This window comes from Eleutherodactylus coqui, chromosome 12, assembly GCF_035609145.1.
Source record: "Eleutherodactylus coqui strain aEleCoq1 chromosome 12, aEleCoq1.hap1, whole genome shotgun sequence".
Taxonomy (NCBI): Eukaryota; Metazoa; Chordata; class Amphibia; order Anura; family Eleutherodactylidae; genus Eleutherodactylus; species Eleutherodactylus coqui.
Genome location: NC_089848.1, coordinates 106,542,850 through 106,569,412, shown reverse-complemented (window position 1 = coordinate 106,569,412; position 26,563 = coordinate 106,542,850). Strand labels below are relative to the sequence as shown.

Here is a 26,563-nt window from a genome sequence, read left to right as displayed (position 1 = left end):
ACCGAGCGCTCTGACGTCAGGACTGCGCATTATACGGGATAATACTTTGCAAATTATGGATATTAGACATCACGGATTTCTAAAAGAGCTGCACTAACGTATCCACAACCGCGTGCGATAGCTTTACGTCACAAGTGAATACAGCCAGTTGCAGCGAGATGGCGCACACTGGAGCGTCAATGAACCATCGTGCCAGGCGTGCGCTCCTGGACACATTTACAGTCTGAAGGAGGGAAACAAAGCGTGTGCCGCCTGACTTTACAGTCTTATCTAGATTCTAGACAACCCCTTTAAGGCAGTTGGCTTGGTCAGTGTTATATGGTTTCCCCCAACAGAGATATAATGTCTATACAACTTCTTGCTCTTCTTACAAGACGCCTTGGAAATGAAATAAAAACTAGATGTGGAGGGAAGGAAATAGTTCTTCCAGTTGTAAAAGTGAGAGACAATAAGAAACGGTCTGAACTTTTAGAGAGCCCAGGGCATGCTGGGAGGCTCTTCATCACACTGGTGGTTCTTCAACGGGTCCAGCTTTACTAAAAAACAGAAGTCATAATGTGAAAAGGGAAGAATCCGAATGCTCTTCGCTTACATTCATTTGTCTTAATTTAAAAACAAATCCACTTTCTTGTGCCGCTGCAGCGGCTCTTCGATCAATGTGGCTCAGTGGTTGGGGCTCTTCGATCAGTGTGGCTCAGTGGTTGGGGCTCTTCGATCAGTGTGGCTCAGTGGTTGGGGCTCTTCGATCAGTGTGGCTCAGTGGTTGGGGCTCTTCGATCAGTGTGGCTCAGTGGTTAGCACGTTCTCCTTGCAGTGTCTGGGTCCGAGGTTCAGAGCTCATCAAGGACAGCATCAACTTTGAACACCTCCATACATTTATCACCCCCTTGATTAGACTTAAAACTACCACTGCAGCACTGCAAGGCGGCAGGACTAACAACTGAGCCACCACACTTGTTCCTCCTCCTCTCTTCTAAAAAGAAACACAAACTCCATGCAGATGTTGTCAGGTCTGAACCTCGGACCCCAGGACTGCAAGGCGACCGTGCCAACCAATCAGCCACATTCATTGAAGAGCTGCCGCCACCGAGAAACAAAACTGGAAACGGAAAACAGTTTGCTTTCCAATTCCATCCGCCTCCTATTGACTAGAATGAAAAAAGGATCAGTCCGTATTCCATTTCCAAAGGGGTCCACACTTGTGTTCCAGTGTAAAAAAAAGAAGAACAGGGGCAGAAAATACAGAAATAAAAGACCCTCCACTGGAAGAGAAAACGCTGTTGTGCGCTCGGCCCCAGAAAATGGAAAGCAAAGAGCTGGAGAAAGGCAACCTCCCTGAAATGTCTTTACGTACCTGCGACGATCCAAATATCCTTGTAGGCCTCTTCGGTAATGCTGGGAGCCCCAGAGCTGGACTTACAAGGGAACTACTCTGGGGACACTAACTCCTAGCGGAATGTATTGTACAACAGCATTAAACATGGTTGTGGTCATGGAAGGGTCAAATAAGGCGCATAAGGGGCATAAAAGGAGCAAACTTTACATTTCTAACTTTCAAGGTGCTGCCATAAAAGCTTTGCAGGTTGTGAAATAGAACACCATGAAACTAAACAGGATGTCTGGGGCCCATTGTAGCGAGTGCGCCGACGGGGGCGCTGGAGTAGATGGAGAGGTGCGTAAGGACGGTCACGCCTCACTCTGCAGCGATACGTAGACGTTTTTGCTGAACAAAGCTATAAAAACCAGAAGTTTCGTAGATAAGTCAGAATAATCACTAAATCCTCTCAACAGAAGAGTTACTGGCATAGAAGTCCTAAATACCAGCTCATACCCCCTAGTACTGCGTGACTACAAGGAGGCGGTGACACCCCCGAGCACACCCCCACCATCTATAGGGCGCTTCATCCCAGTTCAGGACCACGTTCCTGGAAATCATTCGATGGATCATCCTCGATTGCCAGAAGTAGATCTAAAGTGACACTTTGGGCTATGATACTAAGGGCCCTCAGATTCCTACGATCCGGCAAGAAGCTGAACCATTAAGCAGTGTAAATGCTGCCACAACTGAACGAGAAGAGAGAATTCGCATCTCAATTGTCGCTCAGTCTTCGCACGTATGAAACCCAACCGGCGATCGGCTGCGAATCAGTCCGTTGCTCATCGAGGAACGATGGCCCGTTTACAGTGCATGGAGGCGAGCGCGAGCGCCCCCCTGGCTGCTCCATCTCCATTCACCCAGCAATAAGCGTCCCTGTGCGGTTACATCACGGGGCGACCTGTCGGACATTTGCACCCATGTAAAAGAGCCCTCAGAACGTTTGCTTTTGGCTCTATCCAAAGTGAGTATACCGTGAATGGCGTGATCGAGGGAAACATCCAGCGAAAGAGGATCCTGTGTACAGAAACAACTCATCCCTGAAAGGGGTCGGAGGAGGATATCAGGAATCGTTCTGACCAACAGACCTAACAGTTAGTTGTATACAATGCTGGAGCTCCAACTAACGTGTCCGACCGCACAACTCGCCATTCCTCCGCACGGATGGTATAACAGCAGACGACCAGTTCCAGCACCATTGTGTCTAAGAGAAACAGAAAGACTCCAGCGGGCAAAAGAGCGCAAAACTTGTATCATTGAGCAGCGGAAAAACATCCCCTGGTCAGATGGATGCAGATTTCTGTTGCTGATGGGAGGTCAGAATTTGGCGCAAGCAGCATGAATCGCTGACCCCTTCCTGTCAGCCGGTCAGAACATGTCAGCACCACCATCTAATGTGCGGCAACTACGAGAAGCTTCCTGCTATCACAGATATGCCAACGAGAGGGGATATCATGGCAGGAGGTAACATGGAGGCGGAGTCACCATTAGTGTGTAATATATTATAATATATATATATATATATATATATATATATATATATATATATATATGGGGTGTCCACATGTACAGTCGGTGTTTGGCGGATGTCCACGTGGACATATATATCCCAGATGTGTATTAAGGTAGCATACTGATTTTAACTGCCTGACACATCAGAGACGCATCCAGAGGAACTACGTCCTGATATACAGTCCACGGTATGGAAACAGTCAGTAAGCATCTCAGCTATAGGACTAATGCCCACAAATTGATTTGTACCGTGGTTCCCGTGGTGTAAATCTGCGGTGGAATTCCGACAGCTATTAGTTTCTATTGAACCTAATAGCTTTTCTGCCAGCCAATGCCGTCACGTAGAATTTTACTGTGGATTTCCGCAGCGTGAAATAAATCACGGCATGTTCTATTCTCAGCGGATTTATGCCACAGGAGGTCTCCGTCAAATGGTTTTAATGGAAACCATGGAAAAACTCACGCGGCGTATCCCGCTCCGTCCTTGGGCATGAGCCCATAAGAGCAGGAAAAACGGCGTTACCGGTTGTCCGAGCAAACCCTCAGAAGAGCCGATAACAGAAGAGCAGCAAAGGCCGACGGCAACAAAGACGAAGTTCGGCAACTAAATGCCGAGGTCTTTCCTTGCCACTTGCTGAGCAAGGGAATGGACTGGAATAAGCGCTGCGAACAACCCGAAGCAGAAGCCATGAAGGGCCGTGTGAGAGGCCTATTCTCACAGGTCACGATGGCCCAAAAACCATTGGCACAATCAACGGCAAAAATGGGAAGAACTGAATGACTAACATCAAGGATGGGTGGGGGGAATACTCTGAGGAACTAGATGCCTGCAGCCACATAGCTGGACCATTGCATGAGCTGGAGCCCGTGGACTTGGAGCCTCCATTATGGAGTCAGAAGTGGTTATGGCAATGAAACAAATAGCCAAAAGTAAAGCAGCGGGCATAGATAACATACCGGCAGAGCTATTGCTGCCAGTAGCAGTATACAACTCTGTGCCAGGCAGTATGGGCATCCACACAATGGCCACTGGACTGGGAAGGATCTGTCTTCACCCCTCTACCAAAGACCGGTGACTCCCAGGATATCTCCAACTACCAAACAATAGCCCTCATTCCGCATACAAACAAGAGCCTTCTTAGGATTATACGGGGAAGACTGAGATCAGTAGTTGAAGTGGCGCCCCCTGATGTGCAGGCAGCACCGGCGAGGAAGCGGCACCCACCACCATATTGCAAAACCTGCGATGAACCATGGAAAAAGCATGAGAATACCAAAAGAATATCTACATGTGCTTCATCGACTACATCAAGACCTTTGACTGCGTCAACCATGACAAGCTATGGCGCCCCCTACAAGAGCCGGGCGTATCGGCACATCTAGTCAAGCTGATAAAATCACTTTACACCAATCAAGAGGCCGCTGTGAGAACACAGTATGGGGACACAGATTGGTTTGGGATCGGCTAAGGCGTCCGGCAGGGCTGCATCCTCTCACCCTTCTTGTCTAACCTATATGCGGAAGTGATCATAAGGAAAATGGACTGAAACGGTTTGCAAATCGGGGTGAAAATAGGCGGAAGAAACATCAATCTCCGTTCTGCGGATGACACAACTCTGCCTGCAGAAACAGAAGCCGGTCTGAAGCCGCTGATATGGAAGATTAGAACTGAAACTGATAAAATGGGCCTCTACGAGGCCGTAGAATGTGTGCGAGACTTCATCTTCCTTGGTGCGAACATTGACCGGGCTGGAGAGTCTATGCCAGAGATAAAACGTAGGACAGCATTGGGGCGAAGCGGGATGCCAAACAGACAAAATCTCAAAAAGTAGAGATATCAGTATTGCAACTAAATGCAGGATAGTGCAAACCACTGTTTACCCCAGAGCCATGTACGGATGTGAGAGCTGGACTGCGAGGGAAGCTGATAAGCGGAGGATTCATGCGTTTGAGCTGCTGGCAAATACTGCTGCATATGTCCTGGACAGCGAGAGTAACAAACAGAGAAGTCATGAATCGTATAAGACCTGATATATAACCAGAGGGCAAGATGGCCGGGCTCAGACTCACCAGAGGGCAAGATGGCCGGGCTCAGACTCACCAGAGGGCAAGATGGCCGGGCTCAGACTCACCAGAGGGCAAGATGGCCGGGCTCAGACTCACCAGAGGGCAAGATGGCCGGGCTCAGACTCACCAGAGGGCAAGATGGCCGGGCTCAGACTCACCAGAGGGCAAGATGGCCGGGCTCAGACTCACCAGAGGGCAAGATGGCCGGGCTCAGACTCACCAGAGGGCAAGATGGCCGGGCTCAGACTCACCAGAGGGCAAGATGGCCGGGCTCAGACTCACCAGAGGGCAAGATGGCCGGGCTCAGACTCACCAGAGGGCAAGATGGCCGGGCTCAGACTCACCAGAGGGCAAGATGGCCGGGCTCAGACTCACCAGAGGGCAAGATGGCCGGGCTCAGACTCACCAGAGGGCAAGATGGCCGGGCTCAGACTCACCAGAGGGCAAGATGGCCGGGCTCAGACTCACCAGAGGGCAAGATGGCCGGGCTCAGACTCACCAGAGGGCAAGATGGCCGGGCTCAGACTCACCAGAGGGCAAGATGGCCGGGCTCAGACTCACGGATTTTGGCCATGTAATGTGAGCAGAGTCGCTAGAAAAATCTATACTGCTTGGACAGATGAGTGGCAAAAGACAACCCAGAGCCAAAGGGCACGTTAGCTGATACTGTCCGAGCCGATACTGGCATGGATGTCACACCACTGAAAAAAGCCAAACTGAAAAACACGAAGGGAGGGAGCCTTGAGAACCGTGAATGACTAAACAACTAACAGCAGCAACACACTATATACCAGGTGTCGTCTCGGTTGACCAGTAAACCGCATGTTATCAGCTGCAGATCAAACTGCAAAGAAATCCAACGTCAGACTTACAACATAAAGCATCAGGAAATGCTCTTCAGAGAATGTGGGAGCCAAGGATACAAAGGAGGGAAATGTGTTAACAGATGTAGCGATCGCCTTTTAGCACATTGTAGTCAGCATCATAACGTGCCTGATGCCAAGACAACGTTGGGACCTCCGTACCATGAAGGCATTTATAAAAGACCATACCGCACTAACACCACAATAAAGGGGTCTTCTACACATTTCACGATTTGCATGATCAAATATTCTTGCCCTTTATAAAGCACTAAACATAAGCTCAGCATGTGTGCCCCCAAAGCAGAGAGCTGCACCCCTGCAAGAGTCGGGGTTCTCGGCCACATACCACAGCATAGGTGTGTCAGCTGCACAGCCATCTGCAAAGGTTTACAAACGATAAATGATGGCTACACCAAGCCAAAAACTATTACAGACGAGGCCCCCAAAATAAGGACTCTAGCTGCTCAGAAGTAATTAGACCCGAGCCTTGCCCATGCCATGGACTCCCTGGTAATCGGCCTCTTGTTCTCAGCATAAGAGCCCCACATCCTGCCATTTGCAGTCAGAAGGGAGAGGCTGGATATGGAAGACCTCCATGGCGCTTCCATTACAAAAGCTCCGGTCATCTCACTCCTACGGTGGGGTCAGATTTGGCCAGTTTACAAACACTTCCAATCGTGTTTTGGAAGAGAAATAAGCATTAGATTGTGTCTTACCCGTGCCGGACGTCTGTCTGCTGTGGGTCTGCCGAGGAGACAGGAGACATGGAACGCTTCGGAGAGCTCTGGGATGCACGACGAGGGAAGTTGGGCGACAGAGGGGCTTCTCCTGAAAGACTAGGACCATCTACCTGTGAGATCCCATGAAACGGACTACTATTTTCAAGGGTAGATACGGTTTCATGAACGTCACGATGCTTGATATCCGCGAGGCGAGCCCTCCTGACCTCCGGCTGATACAAATAATCAGAAATGCTGTCCTTGGAGTCATCATCCTCAAGGATTCCTGACCTTTTCTCGGACGTGTCACTGTCCTTCCTTGTCCGTGGATACCTGGACTGGTATTCCGAATGGCCTTCAGAGTCTAAAGGTAGGCCATATTTTTCAGCTAGCTGGCGCCTACGTTCGGCTTTGTATCGAGCTATCCGGTCCGCTTTGGTCTCCTGCTCTTGTATGTCCAAGTTTCCTGGAACGTGAGCAGTCTCGGCCGGAACGTCAGCGGGTTTTGGATGGTATCTCATCTTTGGATGGATTTCTACTGAAGACTCTGAAATGGCATCATCATTTGAATGTCCTGCAGGTAAGAAAAAAGGAATTCACCAGAAGTTATTAAAGAGACGCTGGAGTAGATTTCCATCTCCTCCCCGCTTCGTTCCTTCTTAAGGCCTCGTTCACATCTACGGCAGCTGTCGGGCCATCCTAGATTGCCACTGAGAACAGCATGTGGCACCATTTTAGGAAACCGTCAGACAGACCTCATTCAAGTCAGTCGGGTTCCTTTGTGCCATTCGCTTCCATCTTCTGATGTTCTCTGACTTTCATGATGGAACAAGAAAGCACTAGCCCTAATTGTGATGTTACAAGCCCTTGAAAGGACTCTGTTACCATCTTGTTGCAACTCTCTCAGAGCAGCAAAAGCCAGCGCCCATCACAGGGATAGGTCTGCGGTCTAGATCTGCAGGAGTTTGGGAGAAACTTGCATTGTATTAGTAGCAGCCAGACATAGAGGAGTACAGGAAGTAGTCCTGGATATTCATGAACTGCCGCTAGCTTCACCAACCCCACCCTCCAGCTAATGATTGGCAGCTTTCTATGTAGAGTAATAGGCAAGTAGCAGTCATTGGCTGGAGGGTGGGGATAGCTAAAATTCATGAATATCCAGGACTACTTCTGTACTCCTCTGTCTGGCTGCTATGAATAAAATGCAAGTTTCTCGCAGACTACCAAATGGCAACCAGTGTGACAGGCACTACCCTATGGTGCTCTTCAGTGAGGAGTGTGAAAAGAGACTGACATACCAGAGTGCCACACCTGTTGGTCAGTGCTGCGCGCCTTCGATCTCAGACGAGCTCTCCTGGAGTTACGAGGCCATACACCACCATACACCGCTGTGCTCAATTCTGCCAGGACAGCTGAATAAAGCGGACTGGAGCCATTCCAAAAGATCAGCGGAGTCTCAGCGCCCCTTGCAGGACTTCTAGCATATCACATCAGAGTGGTTTGGATAGGACGATAAGCCATGCAACAGACATGATCAGAATTATGTTCGATGTATGGCAGATTTTCCGCAGAGGCATAGCTGCACCAAATAGGGTGAATTTGATGAGGTTTACTGCAAATGTAACCCCTTCAATTGAAAGGATTAATCTGTAGTGATCCTGCACCAAAAGTCTTGTCAAACTCCACACTATTTGGTGCCGACTTGCTGTGAAAGATCTGCAGCATATGCGCCACGTGTGAACATACCCTTTATGCCAAAATGCTCCAAGGCGGCATTTTTAAACTGAAAATAAGAGCAGAGCTTTGTACTGGGCGCTGATTATAAGGAGGGCGAACGGCCGTCAGCATCCACCACCTAACAGCATCCGACAAAGCCGATCCGGCTGAATGCTGGAAAAGAAATTTCTACAACACCCTACAAGTAGCAGATGGAGGATTCTGCGCCATCTACCTATATGAGAGCTATAGGCATCGGTTGCTCGCATGTATCTGGGGGCGTCTTCCTCCAGCAGACGGCTCTGGATCATTGGCGCTGCTTCGTTATCGATGCCTTCCAAGCGCCTCGCAATTCTTTCCTTTCTGAAATAACAGAACATGTTTGTGAGCCCCAAAAACCGACAATCATCTCCACTGGAAAGCCTTGGTGGCGGCGGGCACTCACCGCTTCATCTCTGCAATCGCCCTCCTGTTGGGTTCAAATAGTTTTCTCAACTCTGAAACTAAAGAAAAGAAATATGATAATAAATAGAGGTGTTAAAAAGCTGATGGAAGTCACTCCAGTCCACTAAACATTACCCGCCGAAATCTTACAGTAACAAGCTGGTGGTTCAATCGAGTCTTCGAACGGCAGATTGTACTACCGGATGTGAGGAGCGATAAAAGGGTAAAATAGCCAAAATAATCCAACGCAATTGGGGAAACGTTAAGAGATCTACTCTGGCCAAACACTGCCATACACGGGCGACTGATGTGTGTGGGGGCGGCACCAGAGCGCCTGCAGCTAACCGCCCTATACAGACACACTGCCAACATTCAGGTGTGCCGGACATGCGGGAAAAAGTCCGGCAGCCGAACTTTTATGGCAACGTTCAACAGTACCGCCGTTTGTTTTAGCTCTGACAATAAGGAAAATGAATGGAGGCCACGGCACGAGTTACCTTAGGGCTCATATATACGGGTGGATGTAGTGTTCACAGACCGGAACTGTGTGTATTTACTGCGGATTTGGCCCTTGCTGCATTTTTTTTGCTTGCATAATCAGTGCATTTTTCACAAGCGCAAAAAAAATACAAAAAAAACACAACAAACCCCAAGAATCAATATATTTTTCCTGCATACCATACGTGTGCACCACGCATTCACTGTGTATATTTAACACTCCCATAGATTTGCATGGACGATTTTAGTCTGTTGCTATTTTTTCATGCACGTTTGCATACTCCAATGCAAGTCTATGGGATTTATGCTGTGTGTAATATAAATGGTAAATACGGCCGTGTGAGTGCGCCCTTAAACTGCATGCATATAAATAAAAAATTATAAATATATATTTTTTTTATTTTTTATTTTTTAATCTCCAATCCACAGCTACCAATGTGCGTGGGAAGGGTCAACTCTTCCCCAACGGCTGATGTAGAAGGGTCAAGTCTGTTGTATTTCCAGGGGCTCCTTCCCGTGGGGGATCATATGTACAGAGTAGTCCAACAGCCACTCCTTAGTGAAGTAAATCTATGTACAGAGAATGAAGGAGCCCATGGAGATAAGACGGACTATTACTGGCCCCATTAGTACTCCTATGGTCATTACATGTATAAGACTACTAATCAGTGTGGTCAGGGCGCCAGTTACACCGTGCTGCTTCTATTGTACAGGCGGCACTGTGGCCAAGTGGTCAGTACCATCTATTGGGGTCCTAACCACAGACAATACCTGCATGGAGTTTGTATGGGTTTCCCCCAAATTCTAGTAAGTTAATGGACTTCCTGTGAAATTCACCTTAAATGTGTAGTGGTATCCAAGACCGGAGGATTGGAGAGGGAGTCGCACTGTGGACCACCAGGAATAGGAAAATCTGGAAAGTGCTGGAATTCTAGAACAAACGGGCTCTCAGTGAGCCAGTAATAAAGCCAACAAGAGCCGAGCGCTCCGGCCAACCCTGTGCCGCCCTGCTGATGGCGCTTTCCATCTAGACGGGAGAACTACCAACCTGCTGCGCCATTCTACAAGCCTCCCCAATGTCGAATATAGAACAAAGTCCAACTTTTCTATGAAGCTGGATGGAAGCTTTCCCGTGTTCCCCCGGAGCATCGGACGTTGTAGGACCCGGGCCACCAGCTTTCCATCTCCCACAGGTTCCATGAGGTGTGTCATAAAAGAAATATTAATCTGCTGGCAGCGCGAGGCGACAACTGCAATGCTTCTAATACCCCAAGAGTGCCGCGCCTACGCCTGCATCCATCCAGCCGCGGCTTTAGGGATATACAGCGGTAATTACCTACCTTTGGGAAGAACGGCCAGTAAGTGTGCATCAATATCCTTTGAGTCGTTTCCAAAATCTCCTGGAATTCTGCGGCCAAAGTTTCTTTGGAAGCTAAAATATAGGAAATAGAAGAGCGAAATTTCAGATCCATCACAAACTAGAAGGGGTCTATTGTGGCCCGTCTACCCCTGCAGAAGCCATCAATACAAGTCTGATGTAGTCTAAAGCTGGGACCCACAACAGAATGCGAGCACTCCCACCCCAAGAACAGGCGCATGCAGATCCAACACCGCTGCATTCACATGCTGTTGGGGGTCGGGGAGGTCCGATGGAGAGCTGACAGATGATTCTGGCTGGAATCCCTTTTGAATGTGCACGCTCCATAAACAATATGGCCGCCAAGGTTCACTACAACCATCGGCTACAGCAATCGCCACATAGGCAGGCAGCTTTGCCGCTGTAAACACGTTGGGTGAAAGCTACGGGTACTTTCTGCACCGGGTCGTCGCTCCAGGGGTGTGCGATAACCTAATCCCCCAGATTCCCCGATGCAGAGTAATGATCAGATGCTCAATAACCGGGAAGAGCACCGATATCCATCAGTAGTGCTGCACAAGGAGGCTCAGTGCTGTGTGTGGCCCCTGACTCCTATTCTGGGGCCCCACTTGAGAACGGCAGAGTAAGAAGGAAACCGGCTGAAACGTTGAACTCCCCTTTACTCCAGCACAAGGCTTAATGGTTACAGTTCAAAAGCTTGGTGAGGCAGAGAGCATGATAGTTACTAATGGCAACAGACAACTCTGCGCCACGCCTGATTATTCAAAGCCAAGTGTGAAAATCCGCAATACGTAAGACAGTTCTACTCTCAGAAACCATAAAGACTAAGGAAAAGTGTATATACTGAGGAGAATCTACCTCACCTCTCTGGGTGTATATACTGAGAAGAATCTACCTCCCCTCTATGTGTATATACTGAGGAGAATCTACCTCCCCTCTATGTGTATATACTGAGGAGAATCTACCTCCCCTCTATGTGTATATACTGAGGAGAATCTACCTCCCCTCTATGTGTATATACTGAGGAGAATCTACCTCCCCTCTATGTGTATATACTGAGGAGAATCTACCTCCCCTCTATGTGTATATACTGAGGAGAATCTACCTCACCTCTCTGGGTGTATATACTGAGGAGAATCTACCTCGCCTCTATGTGTATATACTGAGGAGAATCTACCTCGCCTCTATGTGTATATACTGAGGAGAATCTACCTCGCCTCTATGTGTATATACTGAGGAGAATCTATCTCGCCTCTATGTGTATATACTGAGGAGAATCTACCTCGCCTCTGTGTGTATATACTGAGGAGAATCTACCTCGCCTCTGTGTGTATATACTGAGGAGAATCTACCTCGCCTCTGTGTGTATATACTGAGGAGAATCTACCTCCCCTCTGTGTGTATATACTGAGGAGAATCTACCTCCCCTCTGTGTGTATATACTGAGGAGAATCTACCTCCCCTCTGTGTGTATATACTGAGGAGAATCTACCTCCCCTCTGTGTGTATATACTGAGGAGAATCTACCTCCCCTCTATGTGTATATACTGAGGAGAATCTACCTCCCCTCTATGTGTATATACTGAGGAGAATCTACCTCCCCTCTATGTGTATATACTGAGGAGAATCTACCTCCCCTCTATGTGTATATACTGAGGAGAATCTACCTCCCCTCTATGTGTATATACTGAGGAGAATCTACCTCCCCTCTATGTGTATATACTGAGGAGAATCTACCTCCCCTCTATGTGTATATACTGAGGAGAATCTACCTCCCCTCTATGTGTATATACTGAGGAGAGTCTCCCTTCTCTCTCTGTGTATATACTGAGGAGAATCTACCTCCCCTCCCTGTGTATGTACTGAGGAGAATCTACCTGACCTCCATGTGTATATACTGAGGAGAATCTAACTGACCCCTATGTGTATATACCGAGGAGCATCTACGTCCCCTCTCTGTGTGTATATACTGTGGAGAATCTACCTCCCCTCCATGTGTATATACTGAGGAGAACCTACCTAACCACTATGTGTATATACTGAGGAGAACCTACCTCCCCTCTGTGTGTATATAATCTAAGCCCTAGCTGCAGGGGGGAAAAAAAAGCAGTATACATCACCTAAGCAGTGCTGTCAGCCGGCCACATCTTTTCCCTGGGTCCCGACACTGTTTCTCTTTATCATCCTCTGGCTGAGGATTGAAACATCACCACCTCCTGGAAGCACTGGCTGTGATTGACTGATGCTTAGCCAATCACAGCCAGTGCTCGATGAATCAATCAGCCAGCAACTTATTCCGCAGCGCTTTCAGGCATGGATAAATGCAAAACATATATAAGTTCTACACCGAAAATAGTTCGTAGCTGAAGAAAATTTTTTTTAAAAAAAGTATACATCACCTAAGAATGCTGTCCGTTGCTCCCCTGCATCTTCTCCTCGGGTCCCCGACACTGGTCGTCGGCTTATCTTCTGGCCGGGGATTGAAAAATCCCAACCTCCTGGAAGTGCTGGCTGTAATTGGCTAACACTTGGCCTTAGGCCTCCCTCACCCAGACGTTTGCAAAAACACTGCGCTTGTCAACGTTCAGCAACGTTGGCATGCGTTTTGACATAGTTTTTGCTGCGTTTTTAGCACAGCTGATAATGCAGCCAAGAAAGCTGGAAACTTTTTTCAGACTTGTGGGCACAGCAACCTTCGTGTAACACTATAAACACGCAGTACAAAGTTGTGCCGTGTTTTCAGCAGTGCTGAGACCGCTGCCCATTCATTTCAATGGGAGACACAGGGCTGAAAAGGGCCACGAATACAACATGCAACGCTTTCATGTTTCCCTATGGAGGCTGCTACTTTTCATGCTGTGTGATGCGAATTTAAGATTAAAAAGTCCTATTAACTTTCTTGCTACAAAATTGAAGGATTTTATCGCGTGAGAAAATTGCGGGCAGCAGCGACGCAATGCTGTGTTTTTAACCATGAAAAAAAGCATCACTGACGCTACAAAATCATGTATACATAGCAGCGATATCACTGTCGCCCGTGCGGATACAGCCTTAGGGCCACTTGAACACACATATTCCACTGCTGAATCCCACAGTGGTATCCGTGGGTGCCACATGGAGATAAAATGACAGTTTCTGACTTCTCCGGGTTCCCTGCTTTCCCGTGGGTCCGCAGCACCTCCACAGGTGGTAGGTGATCACTGACGTATCACCGCCGCTTCTCCTGGCACCGTGGGTTCCATGCTGAGCATCATGTCGCCAGCAGTTTGGGAACGTGATGCTGCATTGTTCATCCAATGCCCTGTGACTTCATCCGTCACAACAATCACTGGGACTACAGCGGGGCTGCAGCGCTGAATCCCGTCAGCCATGGAGGGGTACGTAATACTGGGGGTCTGCAGTAACTGGACAACCTCTATAAAGAGCACCTGAAAGCAAACATTCAGGAACTTTCTGGTGCTTGCGTACAAAAACACTGTTCAGAGGGCAGCAAAGACACTCGCCTCTACCAGCTGCCGCTCCTCCCCGCAGACAGACTGACAACAGCACATCCAACAAATTCTTATCCGCTTTTGCTGACAACTTTATCTTCCAGAAGGTCGAAGAGATCTGCTGTCTTGGACCTAATTCTTACCAACAGGAAGGGAATGGTTGAGGAAGTAAGGGTGGCTGGGACCTTAGGAGGCAGTGATCGTGATATCTTTGGATGTTGGATAAAAGGGGGGGAGGGGGAAGACCTGAGAAGACTCAGACCTCAAGGTTGGATTTCAGAAAGGCAGATTTCAATGAACTCAGAAAAAGGATAGGAAGAATCCAATGGCTGGATGTTCGTAAGGACAGAAATGTCCAAGAAGGTTAGGAAATATTGGGAAATGAGATTCTCAAAGCACAATTGTTACCAATCCCTAAAAGAAAGAATGGGAAGCATTTAAAGAGACCCGGATGAATGGACACAGAACTTACATGCTAAAAAGGAAGAGAAACATGTTTATCAAATGGAAAGAGGGAGGAATATCTAAAGAAGAATATAATGGGGTCTGCAGAAACTGTAGGGCAACTGTCAGAAAAGCTAAAGCTGATAATGAATTGATGCTTGTAACAGAGGCCAAAAGCAATAAAAAAAAGATTTTGGGGGTCAAAAGCAAAAGAAAAGTCAAATATGCTATTGGGTGCTTACAGGATGAAAATGGTCAATTGGTTAAGAATGATGTGGAGAAGGCTGAACTTTTAAATTCCTGTTTTGTATCTGTTTTCTCTCAGAAAGTAGCTGGAACATCAACTGATCTTCCCTGTGCTATTGGGGGAATAAAAGAATGCAGGCTATCTGTAAGCAGAGAGATGGTGAGGGAACACTTACATGAATTCAAGTCTCAAGGTCCAGATGAATTACATCCTAGGACACTAAAGGAAGCAGTGGAGGTAATTGCTGAACCACTCGCCATAATCTTCCTGGAGAACAGGAGAAGTCCCAGAAGACTGAAAAAAGTCAAGTGTAGTACCCATCTTCCAAAAAAGGGAAGAAGGTGGATCAAGGAAACTACAGGCCGGTGAGCCTGACTTCTATACTGGGAAGGATCTTTGAGTAGATTATTCAATAGCATGTATGCAAGTACTAGGATAAGAATGGAGCAATTAACCAGAGCAAGAATGGGTTTATAAAGGCCTATTTAGAAAAAAGGATAATCGCTCAAAAGATGTCACTCAAGCGACTTTTGAGTGATCATCGTTGTGTCATTTACAGCGCAGGATGATCGCTCAATATGAGCAATCATCTTGCGCTGCCAGCGGAGGATGCAGAAGACAAGTGGGATGTCTTGACATCCAGCTGTTCCCCCCCCCCCCCCCCCGCTCTGAGCGCCGAACGCTCGGAGCAGAGGATACAGAAGACAAGCGGGGTGTCCGCGCTTTTCTTCTGAATCCAGATGTTTTCTGCACGGAGTGCTCGTCTGTTATACAGCCGATCGTTCTGTCCTGGGTATGGAGAACAGAGCTGGACCGCTCTGTTCTTCATACCCAGCCCGTTATCAGGGATCGGGATATAGCTGAAACAATTGTATCAGCTGTATCCCGCTGTGAATCCCTGATAAGGCTGATCATCAGCATGCTGAAAGACAACGATGAGCGACGAGAGAATGAAAACTGCACGATGTCAGCGCAGTTACACACAACAATTATTGCTCAAAAGACGGCTTTTGAGCGATAATCATTGTGTCTAAATGGGCCTTAACAAAACAAGTCATGCCAGATGAATCTAATTTCCTTCTATGACAGAATCACTGACTGGGTTGATCACGGAAATACGGTGAATATAGTATATCTTGACTTTAGTAAAGCATTTGACATAAGTATCTCATACCATACTTATTGAAATAATGACCAAATATTGGATTGACAAGGCAACTGTTAGGTGGATTCACAACTGGCTGAGTGATCGTACTCAAAGAGTGGTCATAAATGGCTGCACATCCAAGAGGAAGAATGTATCAAGTGGGGAACCACAAGGCTCTGTCCTAGGCCCAGTGTTGGTCAACATTTTATAAATGATCTGTAGGAGGGAATTGAAGGGAAACTGATCAAATTTGCCGACAACACGAAGCTAGGAGGGACAGCTAACACTAGGGAAGAGAAAGTATTCAAAAAGATCTTGAAAAGCTTGAACAGTGGATGGCGACTAACAGAATGGCATTTCATAAGGCAAGAAATTAAGGTAATTCTGGGCAAGAAATGAAGGAAGCACATACAGAATGGGAGGAGTTGGGCTAAGCGGCAGCACATGTGCAAAATACTTGGGTGTACTAATAGATCATAGACTGAACATGAGTCAACAATGTGATACAGCAGCCAAAAAGGCAAACGCAATTCTGGGATATATTAAGAGTCTAGATCATGTGAGGCCATTATCCCTCTCTACTCTTCCTTAGTCAGACCTCATCTGGAATACTAGGTCCATTTCTGGGCATCCCACTTCGAAAAAAGACACAGACAAACTGGAGCAAGTTCAGAGAAGAGTTACCAAGATGGTGAGCGGTCTGCAAATCATGTCCTATGAGGAACGGTTAAAGGATCTAGGAGTGTTTACTTGCAGAAGAGAAGTCTGAGAGGAGACTTAATAGCTGTCTACAAATATCTGAAGGGCTGTCACAGTGCAGAGGGATCAGCCCTATTCTCATCTGCACAAGGAAAGACTAGAAGCAATGGAAGGAAACTAAAAGGGAGGAGGCACAGATTAGATATTAGATAGTGAGGGGGATCAATGAGTGGAACAGGTTGCCAAGGGATGTGGGGAGTTTTCCTTCAATGGAAGTCTTCAGAGGCTGGCCAGACATCTGTCTGGGATGATTTAGTGATCCTGCACAGAGCAGGGGGTTGGATCCGATGACTCTGGAGGACCCTTCCAACTCTACCAGTCTAGGATTGTAGGAGGGTGCTGTAGAATCCCTCCATAAATGTTGTTGCATGCAGCTCAGTTAAGATAGCCCCACCCCTTAAAGTTCTGTACAGGCAAAATGTCCCTGCCCCCCTCACATATAGGTAAGATGGCCCCACCCACTGCAGTCATTATCTGGTTTTAGTTAGTAAAATATATAGGGGAAACATTTCCTTTAAGGGATTTCCTTGGTTCTTGACTGTGGCTCTTATCCCCGAAAATCTGATTTTTGTTTGGAAGTATACTGTTGCCACGGTGATAAGGTTGACTGTGGCTCTCCAGCACCAGCAGAGACCCTCAGTGCTGCCACTTCTGGCTATTTTGTAGCCTGCACCCGCTTCTGTAGGACTGACGCTTGGGATTACTAGCAGACTTCATATTGTACCTGGAGGTTCTTCTTAGTTGGAGTCTTGAAGGTCGCTGACTAATCAGAGCTTCTGTGGTAGAACCTGAGGGAAGAAAAAAAAAGATATCAGGCATGACAAATCCAGGTAAGATCACCCCCCCCCCCCCTCACCCGCCTACAGATGGGGTCAAACCGGAAGGCGGCTTCTTCTAGGTGGGATTCCCATGGCACATGTAGAACTTCACCTGAGTGCCCCCACATTATCCAAACATGGTGAAGATGTGTCCAGCTGGGGATTACGCCGTTAGGCCGCAGCGTTTGAGACGCTTTTACTGCATATTTTGTGCAACAACAGAGAAAAACCAGCCGTCGTCACCATTTCTTTAGCAGCGTAAAGAGACCATATTTATTTTAATGGCTGATGTGAACGACGCCGTGAAATAGAAGATACAGAGTTTGATTTAGCGCGGTATAAAAACTGCGCTGCGATGCTCCTCTGAGAGGCCCATTGAAATGAATAGCGGCCAACTACAGTGTAAAGGAATGGCTGTGTGACCGCGGCAGCGCCTCACCCCTTGACTTCGGAGGAGTCACAAAAATGGGGTACTGCAGGGGGCGCTGCTGCTTCCATCCCCCCGCGCCCACCCCTGGCAACAGCATTCAGGGGGTCCTTTGGTCTCCATCAGGCTGCTGCTGTTACTGCACCTCTTTTTTTCTCATGAACATGGAACATGAGCGGCGCCACAAGGCGAGTCGCAGGGAATTCTTGGGGGCATCTGACACCCCATCCCCGGGCACCGCGCATGTACATGCCCTACTTTCATCCGGACGTCGGACAAGCTGGTATTTACACTTCTTTTAATCGTATGAATCTTCTGAGCAAAAAAACAGCATTAAAATAATCTGCTGTAAATGTGATGGAAAGATGATTTGTGTGAATAAGCCCCAAGAGTTCTGTTTAAGGACACCTTAACATTTAGGTCCGTGAGACCCGGTGAATGTATGTAAGCCACCCGCTGCGGCAGCTTCACCAGCGGGTCTGCCAATACACGAGTGGTGGGGCGCTTCCCAAGCTGCCGTCCCCAGGGACCCCCCAGGTCTTCAGGATGTTCTCAGTGCTGATGGAGTTATTACTTTGCCTCAGGGGTTCTCTCTGTAGGATATCCTGAAGACCCGACCTGTTGGGGTCCCCGCCAACTGCAGTTTAGGGAACACTGAAAGGATTTCAGCAACGACGTGGAGTAAACGCCGGCGCTTCGGAGAGTCAATGCCAAAGGCTGCGATCATTCACTTCGTAGAGTTCAGCGGGCGGCTCCCGTCATGAGCTATATCTGGATGGTGTCACCATAACAGATCTGGATTCAGTTACCGACAATGGGGTCATCACAATAACATGTTGGCACTGAAAGGAGATGACAGGGACTGCAGGCTCGGAGAACGACATCACCCAGTACCCGGACGGACAGCAGCGCCCTCCATCAAGAGACCGGACAGAGGCGTTCTAATAACTATCTATAGATATATCAGGGGTCAGTACAGAGATCTCTCCCATCATCTATTATACCCAGGACTGTAACAAGGGGGCGCTCTAATAACTATGTATAATATATCAGGGGTCAGTACAGAGATCTCTCCTATCATCTATTATACCCAGGACTGTAACAAGGGGGCACTCTAATAACTATGTATAGATAAATGATGGAAGAGATCTCTGTACTGTCCCCTGATATATCATATCCAGGACTGTAACAAGGGGGTGCTCTAATAACTATGTATACATATATCAAGGGTCAGTACAGAGATCTCTCCCATCATCTATTATACCCAGGACTGTAACAAAGGGGCGCTCTAATAACTATGTATAATATATCAGGGGTCAGTACAGAGATCTCTCCTATCATCTATTATACCCAGGACTGTAACAAGGGGGCACTCTAATAACTATGTATAGATAAATGATGGAAGAGATCTCTGTACTGTCCCCTGATATATCATATCCAGGACTGTAACAAGGGGGTGCTCTAATAACTATGTATACATATATCAAGGGTCAGTACAGAGATCTCTCCCATCATCTATTATACCCAGGACTGTAACAAAGGGGCGCTCTAATAACTATGTATAGATATATCAGGGGTCAGTACAGAGATCTCTACCATCATCTATTATACCCAGGACTGTAACAAGGGGGCGCTCTAATAACTATGTATAATATATCAGGGGTCAGTACAGAGATCTCTCCCATCATCTATTATACCCAGGACTGTAACAAGAGGGCACTAATAACTATGTATAATATATCAGGGGTCAGTACAGAGATCTCTCCTATCATCTATTATACCCAGGACTGTAACAAGGGGGCACTCTAATAACTATGTATAGATAAATGATGGAAGAGATCTCTGTACTGTCCCCTGATATATCATATCCAGGACTGTAACAAGGGGGTGCTCTAATAACTATGTATACATATATCAAGGGTCAGTACAGAGATCTCTCCCATCATCTATTATACCCAGGACTGTAACAAAGGGGCGCTCTAATAACTATGTATAGATATATCAGGGGTCAGTACAGAGATCTCTACCATCATCTATTATACCCAGGACTGTAACAAGGGGGCACTCTAATAACTATGTATAATATATCAGGGGTCAGTACAGAGATCTCTCCCATCATCTATTATACCCAGGACTGTAACAAGAGGGCACTAATAACTATGTATAATATATCAGGGGTCAGTACAGAGATCTCTCCCATCATCTATTATACCCAGGACTGTAACAAGAGGGCACTAATAACTATGTATAATATATCAGGGGTCAGTACAGAGATCTCTCCCATCATCTATTTTAGGCCGCCTGCAGACGAGCGGAGATCCCGCCGCGGGATTTCCGCCGCTGAAAGTTTGCATAGGAGTGCATTAAAATACGCACTCCTATGCAGACGGCCGCGGTTTGGCCGCGCGAAACAAACCGCGGCATGTCCTAATTTTCTGCGGGGCACGCACTCACCCGGCCGCCGGCTCTGGTCTGCGCATGCGCCGGCTGCGCGGCAGCCGGCACATGAAAGAGCCGGGGCCGCCAGGCGGGGGTGAGTACGCGCTCGTCCCTGCAGGCGCTCGGGTCGGATCGCGCGGCGAGAATTCTCGCTGCCGGATCCCACCCGCTCGTCTGCAGGCGGCCATACCCAGGACTGTAACAAGAGGGCTCTAATAGCTATGTATAATATATCAGGGGTCAGTACAGAGATCTCTCTCATCATCTATTATACCCAGGACTGTAACACGGGGGCGCTCTAATAACTATGTATAATATATCAGGGGTCAGTACAGAGATCTCTCCCATCATCTATTATACCCAGGACTGTAACAAGAGGGCACTAATAACTATGTATAATATATCAGGGGTCAGTACAGAGATCTCTCCCATCATCTATTTTAGGCCGCCTGCAGACGAGCGGAGATCCCGCCGCGGGATTTCCGCCGCTGAAAGTTTGCATAGGAGTGCATTAAAATACGCACTCCTATGCAGACGGCCGCGGTTTGGCCGCGCGAAACAAACCGCGGCATGTCCTAATTTTCTGCGGGGCACGCACTCACCCGGCCGCCGGCTCTGGTCTGCGCATGCGCCGGCTGCGCGGCAGCCGGCACATGAAAGAGCCGGGGCCGCCAGGCGGGGGTGAGTACGCGCTCGTCCCTGCAGGCGCTCGGGTCGGATCGCGCGGCGAGAATTCTCGCTGCCGGATCCCACCCGCTCGTCTGCAGGCGGCCATACCCAGGACTGTAACAAGAGGGCTCTAATAGCTATGTATAATATATCAGGGGTCAGTACAGAGATCTCTCTCATCATCTATTATACCCAGGACTGTAACACGGGGGCGCTCTAATAACTATGTAGAATATATCAGGGGTCAGTACAGAGATCTCTCCCATCATCTATTATACCCAGGACTGTAACAAGGGGGCGCTGTAATAATTATGTATAGATATATCAGGGGTCAGTACAGAGATCTCTCTCATCATCTATTATACCCAGGACTGTAACACGGGGCGCTCTAATAACTACGGTATGTAGAATATATCAGGGGTGGTAAAAGTAGAACGATACGATTTGTGTCTATTGAAAACAGCAATTTTTAAAATGTGTTGTTTATCATCTTCCATCCGACAAACACTCAAGTAATCCTGTAACCGTCCGGTTATTTTGGAAGCACATGTGAAAAGTTTCTAATGTTTCAAATTCATCATGAATCCTTCTATTTGGCGCATTGATGTAAAACACCAGGTTCTGGCGGTAAGGGAATGTGTGGCGTATGTAGCCAGGTCCCTTATTACACCACTGCGCAGATTTTGACATTTACCATCAACAGACTCCAGCCCACATTTAAAGGGTGAAATCAGCTGCGGTTTTGCATCAAAATTTGTTAGGTGTGAACGCACCCTGAAAGAAGCTAGATAAATGACATATTAACCCTATACTATACAATCACCTTTAACTAAATGCTGTAATGATATTAATAGAGGGGGTTAAATGTGCGTCTTACAGACGACTCGCTCCCCTCCGATCTTACACTGACAAGAGCCAACGGGAGACACCCTGACGTGCCGGGAAAGTTGGTAGTTTACAAACTCTCAGGCAATGCTGTAATTGGTTGTTGGTGATGACGTCATCAGGACCTGAACCAACAAGGTCCCAATGACAGCATCCTGTTCCAAGTGTTCTACTCCTTTTGGAGGGGCTGACAAATATACGTTGTTGCTGCACAAAGCCCAGGCAACTGCGGCCTAAGGGCCTTCATGACTAATGGTAAACCCATCACCAATCCACAGGAGACGTTACCGGCGGCACTCTGGGGGTCGTGTAATGTGCAGGGGACGTTACCGGCGGCACTCTGGGGGGTCGTGTAATGTGCAGGGGACGTTACCGGCGGCACTCTGGGGGGTCGTGTAATGTGCAGGGGACGTTACCGGCGGCACTCTGGGGGGTCGTGTAATGTGCAGGGGACGTTACCGGCGGCACTCTGGGGGGTCGTGTAATGTGCAGGGGACGTTACCGGCGGCACTCTGGGGGGTCGTGTAATGTGCAGGGGACGTTACCGGCGGCACTCTGGGGGGTCGTGTAATGTGCAGGGGACGTTACCGGCGGCACTCTGGGGGGTCGTGTAATGTGCAGGGGACGTTACCGGCGGCACTCTGGGGGGTCGTGTAATGTGCAGGGGACGTTACCGGCGGCACTCTGGGGGGTCGTGTAATGTGCAGGGGACGTTACCGGCGGCACTCTGGGGGGTCGTGTAATGTGCAGGGGACGTTACCGGCGGCACTCTGGGGGGTCGTGTAATGTGCAGGGGACGTTACCGGCGGCACTCTGGGGGGTCGTGTAATGTGCAGGGGACGTTACCGGCGGCACTCTGGGGGGTCGTGTAATGTGCAGGGGACGTTACCGGCGGCACTCTGGGGGGTCGTGTAATGTGCAGGGGACGTTACCGGCGGCACTCTGGGGGGTCGTGTAATGTGCAGGGGACGTTACCGGCGGCACTCTGGGGGGTCGTGTAATGTGCAGGGGACGTTACCGGCGGCACTCTGGGGGGTCGTGTAATGTGCAGGGGACGTTACCGGCGGCACTCTGGGGGGTCGTGTAATGTGCAGGGGACGTTACCGGCGGCACTCTGGGGGGTCGTGTAATGTGCAGGGGACGTTACCGGCGGCACTCTGGGGGGTCGTGTAATGTGCAGGGGACGTTACCGGCGGCACTCTGGGGGGTCGTGTAATGTGCAGGGGACGTTACCGGCGGCACTCTGGGGGGTCGTGTAATGTGCAGGGGACGTTACCGGCGGCACTCTGGGGGGGTCGTGTAATGTGCAGGGGACGTTACCGGCGGCACTCTGGGGGGGGTCGTGTAATGTGCAGGGGACGTTACCGGCGGCACTCTGGGGGGGGTCGTGTAATGTGCAGGGGACGTTACCGGCGGCACTCTGGGGGGGTCGTGTAATGTGCAGGGGACGTTACCGGCGGCACTCTGGGGGGTCGTGTAATGTGCAGGGGACGTTACCGGCGGCACTCTGGGGGGTCGTGTAATGTGCAGGGGACGTTACCGGCGGCACTCTGGGGGGTCGTGTAATGTGCAGGGGACGTTACCGGCGGCACTCTGGGGGGTCGTGTAATGTGCAGGGGACGTTACCGGCGGCACTCTGGGGGGTCGTGTAATGTGCAGGGGACGTTACCGGCGGCACTCTGGGGGACGTGTAATGTGCAGGGGACGTTACCGGCTGCACTCTGGGGGACATGTGTTGGAGATGTTACTGGCTGCACTCTGGGGGACATGTAATGTGTTGGAGACGTTACCGGCTGCACTCTGGGGGACATGTGTTGGAGATGTTACCGGCTGCACTCTGGGGGACATGTGTTGGAGATGTTACTGGCTGCACTCTGGGGGACATATATGGTGTTGGAGATGTTACTGGCTGCACTCTGGGGGACATATATGGTGTTGGAGATGTTACTGGCTGCACTCTGGGGGACATATATGGTGTTGGAGATGTTACTGGCTGCACTCTGGGGGACATATATGGTGTTGGAGATGTTACTGGCTGCACTCTGGGGGACATATATGGTGTTGGAGATGTTACTGGCTGCACTCTGGGGGACATATATGGTGTTGGAGATGTTACTGGCTGCACTCTGGGGGACATATATTGTGTTGGAGAGGTTACTGGCTGCACTCTGGGGGACATATATTGTGTTGGAGAGGTTACTGGCTGCACTCTGGGGGACATATATGGTGTTGGAGAGGTTACTGGCTGCACTCTGGGGGACATATATGGTGTTGGAGATGTTACTGGCTGCACTCTGGGGGACATGTGTTGGAGAGGTTACTGGCTGCACTCTGGGGGACATGTGTTGGAGAGGTTACTGGCTGCACTCTGGGGGACATGTGTTGGAGAGGTTACTGGCTGCACTCTGGGGGACATGTGTTGGAGAGGTTACTGGCTGCACTCTGGGGGACATGTGTTGGAGAGGTTACTGGCTGCACTCTGGGGGACATGTGTTGGAGAGGTTACTGGCTGCACTCTGGGGGACATATATTGTGCTGGAGATGTTACTGGCTGCACTCTGGGGGACATATATTGTGCTGGAGATGTTACTGGCTGCACTCTGGGGGACATATATGGTGTTGGAGATGTTACTGGCTGCACTCTGGGGGACATATATGGTGTTGGAGAGGTTACTGGCTACACTCTGGGGGACATATATGGTGTTGGAGATGTTACTGGTTGCACTCTGGGGGAAATATATGGTGTTGGAGATGTTACTGGCTGCACTCTGGGGGACATATATGGTGTTGGAGATGTTACTGGCTGCACTCTGGGGGACATATAATGTATTATGTATTGTGGATTTTCTTTTTTTAGGAGATGGAAATCAGAAATTTAGTTGTTTTTTTTTCATTGTGTGGTAAATACAGAATACCATTAATTGGATCGGCACAATTACAAGTTTATATAGATTGGTTTTACTACTTTGGCACAATAAATTATTATTTCAAGACCCGGGCCGGTGTTGTTTGCTGTCCGCGGAGCGATGAGGGTTCTCGGGTTTTTGCAGGAAGAATTGTAGTTTCATTGTATTTGTGACTTTTGGATGCTTTTTAGGAGGAGAACGAAAAGAAAAATAGCAATTCTGACGATCCTTTTAAAATTCAGTTTATAGCATGTGCCGTGGGACATAACTAATAGATTTCCTTGTTCGGGTCGTTACGCACGCAGAAATACTGATTGCGTGCTGCTCTTTATATTTTTCTTTTGTATTTTACATTTAAACATTTTTTGGAGGGGGGGGGGGGGATGTGCTTAAACTGCATGCTATTTCTTTGCACGAGACGCCTACTTCTTATAGGACGGGGAGCAATGCTGGTTCATCAGACGTTCCCCGTTGGGGTTTATGTCAGGAGTGCGCACAGACAGCACAAGTCACGGCAGCTTTACCGCCGCGCACAATGACGGCTTCCCGGGGAGGTCGGAGAAGAGCGAAGGACACAAAGTGCAGAGCTTCCAGGCGATGCCCTGGCGTGACAGCGCTCTAATCCCATTTCAGGGTTTTCCTTCGCTTCATTAAGGAGAACACGAATGGTTAGCAGTAACGGTGCGGCGGCTGTTGGGGGAGGGTGAAGCACCTCTGAGGCCTAGTCAGCAGTCAGCTCAGACGATAATGATGTCCGATCCCTACATCACTCCTCGCGGTTATTACTATCCACGTAGAGGCGCAGGAGGCGCTAATATATTAGAAGAGTGATGTGCGCACACTTAATTAATGATTTACAACAAATATGCTGTGACCAGACAGCTTTAGGGAGCCGCCTGACACCAATTGGTTATTGCTCTTCTCTAGAGCTGCGACACAACCATCTCCGTGTCAGGTCCACGTTCTTCTCCGGCGCACGGACAGACACTTGGACGTACCTGGTTAAGGAGATCACTCCTGTGGCTTACCTCCCTAAACATTGCTTAGCCAGGCCGAACGTCCGTGTGTGGAGGCGGCTGCAACTTCCCGTCCAACAATCACTCCATCAACACGTGTTGGAGGTGTAGCAGTATTTACATGGGAGGGGCGTAACCGCCACAAGACAGGCTAAGGTGTCCAATGGGAGGGGCGTAACGGCCACAGGGCATGCCAAAATGTCTGATGGGAGGGGCACAACCACCACAGGCAGGCCAAAGTGTCTGATGGGAGGGGCATAACCGCCACAAGACTGGCCAAAGTGTCCAATGGGAGAAGTGTAACTATCACACACATGCTGCCCATTCATTCAGTTGAATGCAAGCACCAGAGATTGCAGCATGCGATCCCCATGCAACCTCCAGCACTTCCGTTAAAATGAATAGCAATGTGCATGCAAGACCACTCCATTTATGTGGGGGACCTTGGGGATCCCCATTATTTGAGACAAAACCCACACAAATCAGAAAGTTACCAGACAAGGGTTAATGTTCCATATGTACACAGCCCTTTAAGGGAATGTTCACACGCGACACATTGCTCAGTTACAGAAAGTTCTGAAAGAAATCGGTTTCGTTCATCTGCAGTTTTACCAGCCAGCACCGAGGATTCAGATGAGTGGGAGGAGTCACAGATATTCCTGCAACCAATTGCCACGTGCGAACATGAAGAAATATTTGTGGCCAATCCCACTCATCAGAACTGGACTTGCCAAATCCTCAAT

General features: G+C 48.7%; 1 protein-coding gene across 1 annotated transcript in view; it reads right to left on the bottom strand.

Moving 5' to 3' along the window:
• SVIL (supervillin) overlaps positions 1–26,563 on the bottom strand; it is a 160,130-nt gene that overhangs the window by 91,661 nt on the left and 41,906 nt on the right. The window contains exons 3-7 of the mRNA XM_066584709.1: positions 17,385–17,448; positions 10,535–10,626; positions 8,698–8,755; positions 8,488–8,615; positions 6,534–7,110 (exon numbers count right to left, since the gene is read on the bottom strand). Coding sequence (XP_066440806.1) covers positions 6,534–7,110; positions 8,488–8,615; positions 8,698–8,755; positions 10,535–10,626; positions 17,385–17,448 — 919 coding nt within the window. The remainder of the gene's footprint in view (positions 1–6,533; positions 7,111–8,487; positions 8,616–8,697; positions 8,756–10,534; positions 10,627–17,384; positions 17,449–26,563) is intronic.